The sequence below is a fragment of the Alligator sinensis genome, unplaced genomic scaffold, assembly GCF_000455745.1.
Source record: "Alligator sinensis unplaced genomic scaffold, ASM45574v1 scaffold535_1, whole genome shotgun sequence".
Classification (NCBI taxonomy): Eukaryota; Metazoa; Chordata; order Crocodylia; family Alligatoridae; genus Alligator; species Alligator sinensis.
Genome location: NW_005842157.1, coordinates 1,940,016 through 1,949,847, shown reverse-complemented (window position 1 = coordinate 1,949,847; position 9,832 = coordinate 1,940,016). Strand labels below are relative to the sequence as shown.

The 9,832-nt window shown below is 48.5% G+C and overlaps 1 protein-coding gene across 7 annotated transcripts in view; it reads left to right on the top strand.

Moving 5' to 3' along the window:
- Positions 1-261: 261 nt before the first annotated feature.
- Positions 262-9,832, top strand: part of CLCC1 (chloride channel CLIC like 1) — a 34,613-nt gene continuing 25,042 nt past the window's right edge. Inside the window, exons 1-3 of one of the 7 annotated variants that reach the window (XR_003094520.1) lie at positions 262-1,014; positions 2,769-2,909; positions 7,112-7,222. Coding sequence is in view for 5 of the 7 variants with exons in the window: in XM_025206495.1 (XP_025062280.1) it covers positions 2,778-2,909; positions 7,112-7,222 (243 nt within the window). In the remaining 2 variants the exon portion in view is untranslated. The other 6 variants (XR_003094519.1, XM_025206495.1, XM_025206494.1 and 3 more) reach the window with 6 other exon arrangements.

Sequence of the window (9,832 nt, the reverse complement as noted above, 5' to 3'; positions counted from 1 at the left end):
CCCCTCCCCCCCCCCCCCCTTTTCCCATTTTGGAGCACAAGGATGCTGATACACAAGACTGTTGGAGGTGTACTAATTAGCATGCTCCAGCAGACTGATTAATTGAGTCTGCCTCCACCACAGGCAGCCCTTGAATTTAAGAAGCGTTTTCAGGAACCAATTGTGTCATAAGTTGAAACATTGTAACTTGGAACCGATTTTTCCCATAGGATTGGTTTCTGAACCAAGGCCTGAGACCCAATTTTCACGAAAAATAACCCAGAATGTTGTACTCAATCAATTATGGATGAGTAGTATAGCTACATTACTGTACATATATTTAAAATAGCAATAATTGATTTGGAAGGACTTTTTTGAGATGACTTTCCTAGACTTTGTGAAGGGCTCTTCGCTGCAGCTTTTTCTGAAGTCTTATCTGCTTTCTTAAAGTGTCCAAGGAAGTTTGGACAGATGTTCTCCAGGGAGACGGGTGACCCAGCGAACTCATTCACTGGCATGGCGCTGCATCAGATCAAGCGTTGTAAAGTCGAAACTGACATCAGGAAGTCAAAACGGGGTGTCAATTTATAAGGTCCTCAACTCATGATGTTTTAAGTCGAGGGCTGTCTGTACTGTACTTACAGCGCAGGGGATCAGTCTCCCCCATACACCTCAAGCCGCATCCCTGAGCAGTAACAGCACCAACCCCCGTGGGAGTACTGCCGCGAGGGGGACACTTGCGGGGCAGCCCTGTCCTGCTCCCGCCTCCGAGTCCAGAGAGGCAGCTGGGAGCGGGGAACCCCTCACGTGCCTCAGCTAAGAGCTCAAGGCAGCGCCCAGCAGGCGCCGCCCGCGCGAGTCCTGGCCACAGTCCGGCTGCAGAGGGGGCCCCGGAGACTTGTGGGAAGGGCGGGGCGAGAGCCCAGCACTACTCTTCCGCCCCGCCCCATTGGCTGCCCGTCGTCACGTGCTTGGGGAGCCGACTTGCTGCGCTGAGGCGGCTGTGCCAGTTTCCTCAGTCGTAGCCGCGGGGCGGTAGGTGCGTGGGGCGCCCGCAGCTTCGTGTCATGGGGCTGCGCGGCCTGTCCCCGTCCCCGTTCTCTCCCGCAGGCTTCCGCGGAGCCGGGCGGCAGTCGGGGAGGTCGGCGCCCCTCGGGCCCGCGCCGGCGGGGGGTGGTGGGGAGCTGGTTGTGGGGGCCGCTCTCGGTCAGCGTCGTTATGGCACCGCCTGTCGCCAGAGGGGGCGGTGTCAGCTGCCGCCTCGGGGTCTCCTCGCTTGGCCTGAGGGCCGTGCTCTGCGCCCCTGGGGTCCGGGGCGGGCCCTATTCAGCCACGCCACGGGAATCACCCCCTGGAGCCCGCCCCAAAGCGGGCTGTGGTGGGCCTGGCCCCGCCCTGCTACCAGTAAAGATTCAGACGCCCTTTGCACTTTGGCTCCCTAGCTGTAATCTTGGGGTGGGGCTGGGAGTTTAAAGAACATACCTGAGTCCTTTGCCAGCTGTGTTTGTGGGTTGGTAAACAGGCAGCACAGGGAGGAAGCGATTGGTTGCTAAAGGAAATGATGTTTGACTCTGTTATGGTCTGTTAAATGCTGCTGCTCAACAGGCCAGAACTCCCTGTTACAGGTATGGCAAATATCAGGGAAGAAACACGGATTCGCAGGGGCATGAGAAGTCACAGCTACTTAACCTAGAAATGCTTGGTAAAACTGGGAGGTGGTTGTGTTCCTCTTTTTTTCATATCAGCAATTCATTTGGAACTAGTAAGGCCATGTGTGCGAACAAAGACTGCCTGTGTGATCTGGATCCTGAGAAGCAGAACATCTGTGACAAAAGTTAGTTGTATTGGGTGCCTGCACATGTGCAGGGAGCCTGCCCTGATGCTTCGCATGGGAGCAGACTCAGTTAATTGGGACTACTGGAGCAAGGAAATCAACATGCTCCAACAGACTCTGGCATCACTTGTATCAGTGTCCCTGTGCTGAAAAATGGTGATGGGGAGCTTTAAAGCTCATTCAACCAGTTTTAGTTCAAAGTGCCCTGCCACCATTTTTCAGCGCAGGGGTGCTCCAGGGATGTTTTCAGCACACATGATGCTCCAGGGATGTTAATTAGCACAGCTCTCAGAGCTTCACTAATTAAAGCTCCCCCCACACCTCCCAGAGCACATGTATAAATGCCCACATGGTGCCTACACATGAGTGCGGAGGCTGCTCCAATGCACTGGAATTTCAGTGCATTGGAGCACTCGATTAACTGAGTCTGCTGAAGCCTGGCAATTGCTACACTCCAGCAGCCTCCTGTGTTTCCTGTATCAGTGTCCCCATGCTTAAAAATGGTGGCAGTGGCCCTTGAACTAAAGCTCATTGGACAATGATAGATCATTTTTAAGTGTGGGGATGCTGATACAGGCAGCTCTTAGGAAATCAAAATCTAGTAATTTATGACTTGATCCATGTATTTGCTTTAATCCTGATGTCAAATTAAGTGTTGCTTGGATTAAGTAAGATTTAGTGATGCTTTTGAACTGCTGCTTGTATCTGGCAACTTTGGACTTTACACGCACAAATCTCTGTGTTCTTGGCCACTAATTCTAACCAAATGGAATAATGGGATAAACTGATACCATTGAAAAGAGATATGAATGATTTATTTTCTTTAAGTGAAAATAACAGATATTTAGACAAACGGGGAGATTAATTTGCTGTGGGAATAAGTTATATACTTGATGCTAAACCAACATTTTTATTTACTTATTTATGTAATTACGCTTGTGGATATTTGTTTTAGTGATACAAGATGCACCTTCCTTTGGTACTGTGCACAGCTCTGCTGATAGGAAGTGGCAGTGCTCAGGATGACGATTGGATTGACCCCACAGATATGCTCAATTATGATGCAGCTTCAGTGAGCATGCGAAGACCTAACAAGGCAAGTGCAAAAAAGGCAAAAATTGTGTGTGCGTGTAAAACAATAAACTTGTTGAAAGAATAAAGCTAGGAAATGAAAAGTTAGAGTTTTCTCTAGAATCGTAACTTTTCCTCTTTGTATGAAATTTCATCTTCATACAGTCTTCAATTACATGTTCATATTCTATTTTTACCCTGGACCCCCACCTCATTCTAAGCCCAAAATGGACCTTTCCTGTGGTTGAATCAGGGCTGTATGGTATAAAAACCTATTTTGCGCTGGATCTTTCCTTTTATTATTTTGCAGAAGGTGGAAGTCATAGAGTGAATGTGAGGCATGGTCTCATGGTTAAGGAAGTTGAATTGTATCCTGGAGAGCTGTGTTCTAAGCCTGTCTCTCCCAGAGCATCCCTAGGTGATATAGACCTGCGGTGGCCAACCTGTGGCATTTGTGCCCTAAAGTGACATGGGCAGCCTCTGTGTGTATGATTTGGGGAGGAGACAGCACAGTGTCACATACAGCGTGGAGCAGAAAGCAATGCATCGGATCTAGCAGGGAGTACAGGGGAATGAGCAGAAAGCAGAGTAGTGTATTGGGCTGGGAAAAGGCATCAGAGTAGCACTCAGGGAGAGTGCAGAACTAATGTATGATGCACCTTCCAAAAAGGTTGGCCCCCTCTGATGCAGGAAGTCAACCATTTTTTCCATTGTTTATAGGTTCTTCGCAAGGACCATGAGCTCTAATTTTTTTCAGAAGCACTGAGCCCTTGCTGTAACTGAAATTAGTGGGAGTTTTAAATATTTGAAGTTCCATGTAATGCATATAATTTCTGTGTTGGCAGAAACTTCCTATTACGATGCTTATAAAGATGAAAATATGCTTGTAATAAATTAATATTTGTATTTAATTAACAAGGCTGTTGGTTCTGAATATGCATCTTGAAGGACATTTTATAAGAAGCATTGGCATCTATGTCAAACACTGCAAAATCTCAGCCCACATATACTTTAAAGTCAGTGGGCATTGACTATACACTTCAGAGGGTATTGGAATGTATCGCAGAGGATTCACCAGGGAACCCTGCCCTTTGGTATATCTATTCTGCTCTGATGTGAGATCTTAGGTTATATGCTAAGAGCACTTGGAAAGGCTGGATGGGTACAAGTCAGCTGGCCCGGATGACCTCCATCCACGGGTGCTGAAGGAACTGGCCAGTGTCGTAGCTGAGCCACCAGCATGGCTGTTTGAGCCAGGTCCTTGAGAACTGGAAAAGGGCCAACGTGGTGCCCATTTTTAAGAAGGGGAGAAGGGATGAGCCAGGTAACTTTAGGCCAGTCAGTCTTACCTCTATCCCTGGGAAAATACTGGAAAATATCATCAAAGAGCCCATTTGTGAAGGCCCAGCAGGGGAAATGATGCTGAAAGGAAACCACCACGGGTTCATCACAGGTAGATCCTGCCTGACAAACCTTATAGCCTTTTATGACCAGGTCACACACTGCCTTGACACAGGACCTGAGGCTGATGTCATCTGCTGGATTTTAGGAAGGCCTTCAACAGTTTTGTATCCTATTCTTATAGGGAAGCTAACGGGCTGTGGAGTGGACACCTATACAGTCAGGTGGGTGGCTAACTGGCTTAGGGACCACACCCAGAGAGTGGTGGTGGACGGGTTGTCCTCGGCCTGGAAGGAGGTGGGCAGTGGGGTCCCGCAGGGTTTAGTCCTTGGACCGATGTTATTTAATATCTTCATCAGTGATTTGGATGAGAGTGTGGAGAGCACCCTCTCCAAGTTTGCAGATGATACCAAGTTATGGGGCAAAGTTAATACACCGGAGGGCAGGGAGCAGATACAGGCCGACCTGGACAGGATGGATCAATGGGCGGAACAAAATAGGTTGCAATTCAACAAAGATAAATATAAGGTACTCCACCTAGGAAGGAGGAATCCCCAGCACACCTACAGGTTGGGGGATGACCTCCTCAGCAGCTCAGAGGCTGAGAGAGATCTTGAAGTCATAGTTGACTCCAAGATGAGCATGATCCGGCAGTCTGAGGCCATCAGCAAATTCAGTTGTACTTTGTCGTGTATTAGCAGATGCATGACCAACAGATCAAGGGAGGTGATGCTCCACCTCTATGCGGCATTGGTCAGGCCACAGTTGGAGTACTGTGTCGAGTTTTGGGCACTGCACTTCAAGAGGGACATGGAGAATCTGGAGAGGGTTCAGAGGAGGGTCACTCGCATGATTAATGGCCTCCGTGAAAGACCTTAGGAGGGGAGGTTGAGAGATCTGGATCTCTTCAGCCTTTACAAAAGAAGGCTGAGGGGTAACCTTGTAGCCGCCTATAAGTTTATCAGGAGAGGACAGCAGGGAATTGGTGATGTGCTGTTTACCAGAGCGCCTCAGGGAGTAACTAGGAATAATGGATGCAAACTAGTGGAGAGTAGATTTAGGTTTGACATTCGGAAGAAATTTTTTACAGTAAGGGAGGCCAGAGTCTGGAGTGGTCTTCCAAGAGAGGTGATACTATCACTTAACTTGGAGGTCTTCAAGAGGAGGCTTGACAGTCACCTGGCTGGGGTTGTCTAACCTCAGACCTCTTTCCTGCCAGGGGCAGGGGGTCAGACACGATGATCCACTGGGTCCCTTCCGACTGTATAATCTATGAATGCTTCTGCAAAGCCTGCAGCATGAAACTTCATTCCGAATAGTATTCGTATGAGACTACTGATTCTTGTAGATTTGTACCTGCTTGTTCCATGGCTGCATTTGGCTCGGACCCCTTCTACCTGCTTGGGGAAAGGTGCAGTGGGATCTAACGCATGATCCACAGTCTCAGCTCCTGTCATGCACGTGGCGGATTGCCATTGTGCCCTATCATCAGTGCAGGAGGAGCCTGCTCCTGCAGCTGAGAAGGCTTGCAGCAGGGGCTGCAGGCGTTGCAGTGGGGGCAGTGCCAGGAATGCTGGCTCCACTGTAAATGTTGTCAGCTGTGGAGCTTGCAGCAGGGACTGTTGGAGAATGCTGCCACCGCTGCAAGCCTTGTGAGGTGTGGGGCTTGAAGTGGCAGCATTTTTCCACACATTTCCCCCATGCGAGCGCTGCAACCTATGTGGGCTGTGGGGCTTGCAGCAGGAGCAGTGCAGGGAAATGCTGCAGCTGCTGAAAACCTGGCACCTCACTTGGCTTGCAGCAGGGGCAGTGTTTTCCCTGCTGTGAACCCTGCAGCTGTTTTGGCTATGGGACCTGCAGCGTGGGGGAACGCTGCTGCTTCTGTGAGCCCTGCACCCCAGGACACTTGGAGTAACGTTCTTTCCACTGAGCCCCACAGGTGAAGCCCCAGCCCCAGCTACAAGCCTTGTCAGCTGCAGGGCTGGCAGCAGATGATTCACCCTTGTGTCTGGGAGCCCCTCAAGTGATGGGGCTCCCAGCCACAGAGGAGCACTTGGCCAGATGTTAAATTAATGGCATGATTAGAACAAGCTACAAAGTTATGACACATCTTTTGTGGAATAACATAGCTTATTGGTTGTTTTATCACACCGTTAATTGCTTGAATATGTAGCTGGGTCACGGCTTACGGCGCAATTACCTAGTTCAGTGGTTCCCAACCTTTTTTGCTGCAGCCCACTGCTGGGAGCGGTGTACAGCAGTGTTGGGGCTGGGAGAGCTCCCGGCGCACGGTGCAACTCGTCCTTTGTGGGCAGCGCCACCAGCATTGCCCCTGCGACCCTCATTTGGGAACTGCTGACGTAGTTGATCATGCTTTGAGTTTGTTGTGTAGTAGGGCTTCAGTGCATGTTAGTTGTTTGGCAGGGGGTTTGAGGAACCTTTTTAGTGCATATACCTGTTTGCGTATAAAAACAAAGGAGATGGTGCAAAAAGAGCTCCAATGAAGGAATCTATACAATTAATAAGTGATACTTAAGGAACGGATGTGAGAGACTATAGAGACAGCATGAAACAGGTTTGAGGTGGAGAGAGAGGAAGCAAAGGGAGCAGTAGAGAGAGCATAGGAAGGAACACTGAAAGACTGAATCGAATGAACGTTATAATAAGAACATTGTTCAGTTGCTTTAGCTCTTTTAGCATTTCTGTGTTTCACATCCCATTGCCTATCCAATACATTGGTGAATGAAAGGGCAGCATTATTTTACATTAACTAAAACTTCTCTGTAACTAGATTATAAAGGAACGCATAATTCTTTTTAACAACAGGTAAATGATGATGAGTCTGAGACCGAGAAGACAGTGAATGCTGATGAGAGCACTGCAAGCCAAGAGGACTCGCAGGGTTGTCAGAGAACAGTGGAATCCCTAATGCAGCAGGTTTGTTTTGAGTTTCAAAGTGTTTTTTTTTTTTTATCTTTTTGCATTTTTGGATGCTTCCTCCAAAAATTTCCTGTGGTATCCCATGATCACCTCTTAGCAAAACTGGCTAACTGTGGCCTCGGCCTTACCACAATCCACTGGCTGGGAAATTGGCTCCGTGGTAGGACCCAGAGGTGGTGGTTCACAGAAGTCAATCGTTGTGGTGCCCTGTGACCAGTGGGGTCCCTCAAGGCTCTGTCCTTGGGTATACGCTATTCAACATCTTCATTAATTATGTGGACATGGGTATCAGAAGCGGACTGGCCAAGTTTGCTGACGACACCAAACTCTGGGGTAAAACGCCCACACCTGAGGACAGGAGGGTGATCTAGGCTGACCTTGACAGGCTCAAGAAATGGGCAGATGAGAACCTGATGGTGTTTAACACTGAAAAATGCAAGGTTCTCCACCTTGGGAAGAAAAACCTGCAGCATCCTTATAGGCTTGGCAGTGCTATGCTCGCTAGCACTATGGGTGAAAGGGACTTGGGGGTCATGATTGACCACAAGATGAACATGAGCCTTTAATGTGATGCTACAGCTAGTAAAGCGAGCAAAACGCTGGCTTGCATCCATAGATGCTTCTCAAGCAAATCCCAGGACATCGTTTTCCTGTTGTACTCAGCCTTGGTGAGGCCGTAGCTGGAGTAGTGTTCAGTTTTGGGCTCCACAATTCAAAAAGGATGTGGAGAAGCTTGAGAGAGTGCAGAGGAGAGCCACACACATGATCAAGGGTCAGGAAAACAGACTTTATGATGAGAGGCTTAGAGCCATGGGACTCTTCAGCCTGGAAAAGCGCAGGCTCAGGGGTGATCTGGTGGCCGCCTGTAAGTTTATCAGGGGTGTTCACCAGGACCTGGGGGAACGTCTGTTCATCAGAGCGCCCCAAGGGATGACAAGGTCGAACGGTCACCAACTCCTCCATGACCGCTTCAGGCTGGACATAAGGAAGAACTTTACTGTCTGAGCCCCCAAGGTTTGGAATAGACTGCTGCCAGAGGTGGTTCAAGCACCTACTTTGAATACCTTCAAGAGACATTTGGATATTTATCTTGCTGGGATCCTATGATCCCTGCTGACTTCCTGTCCCTGGGGTAGGGGGCTGGACTCGATCTTCTGAGGTCTCTTCCAGCCCTAAAGTCTATGAAATCCATGAAATCTATGAAATCCTCCATAATATCAGCAAAGATGGGTCAGACCAGGTAGATTAGTAGGTTATTAGTTAGTTTTGAGGCTTAGATAATGAAATAAAGCATTTTTTGTGAAGAAGTACTTACTGTTTTGGTCTCTTAATTTGATTTATGATCTGTGGATTGCCATGTATTGTCAGGGGGTAACTTTCTGTCTCATTTTAAAAAGATGATGAGAAGAAATTTGTGTACAATATAAACAAAGTATGTTTATTTAAAGATTATTGCACATACAACAGAATGTGAAATGATTGCATAAATATTTAAACTTTAATGGAAGAACAGATTTTTGACGAATTAAATGTTTCCTTTCAGTATTAGCAATCAAAACCTGTTATTATGCAAGTACTTGAGAATCAGGTAGTTAAACTCACTTGTCTCTATTCCGTCATCCAAATTACGGTTAGTACACGAAAATGTGTTTGGAGCAGGGCCACAACACGTAGCGTTGTAGAGATCCAAGTACCTTATAATTGTTCTGTCAAAGGGCTTGTCTGGGTTGCAAGCTTTCTGCCAGTAGATAGCAGTTGCCTCTGACTGCCGCATGTGCCATTTGTGTTGGCATGGTGCACAGCAGATGCTGGGAGGCATTGGTAGTTAAAGGGGTGCTGGTAATCAGCATAAAGTGCAGGGGGTGCTAAAAGCAGCTTTGGTTGTTGGCAACAGAAGCTTTCTCTCTCTCACCAGTCTGGGGTTACACTGCTGGCAAAACAGCCTAAGTAATGTTGGAGACCTGTCTTGGTTTGTCTAGACTGTGGCTGTGATGCGCTACTGCTGAGCATATGTTATCCCCCTGCTGCTCTCCAAACATGGAAGTACAGCAGTCAGGCTGCTCTAGGTTTGTCCCCAGTGGCTCCATTCAAATATGCTGGAAGCTGACTTCATATACACTTCAAGGGGACCCCCTCAGCCTCTTTATAGGCATACATTCAGGTTTGAAGCATGCCTGCAGGTGCCACTGCATGGAGATATTTCAATAGCAGTGCCTTGCTGCTACAGTGAAGACATGCCCTCTGTCTCTGGAAGAGCCTAGAATTGGGAAGTTTAGGTCCCTCACCTCTACAGAGAGAGACCTCTATGTCTTTACAGTATAGTACCTCTTGGATAACCAGCTCACTGTCTGTCTCTATCTGTCTCTGTCTCTCTCTCTCTCTATTTTGTGCTCCCGCTTGCTGCCACTTGCCCCCTGTCTGCCACTGCTGCCCTTCTCCTGCTGCCGTGAACCCCCTGAGGCCCTGATCCCCGCTGCTGCAGCCAACGAGTGCGGGATTTTCTTTTTCTTTTTTTCAAGTGTCAGGCATCTGGGGCTGGGTGGAGGATGGGGCCAGGCAGGGCAGCCATGGGGGCTTCTCCCACGGCTCCCCCTGCCCGGGGAGAGG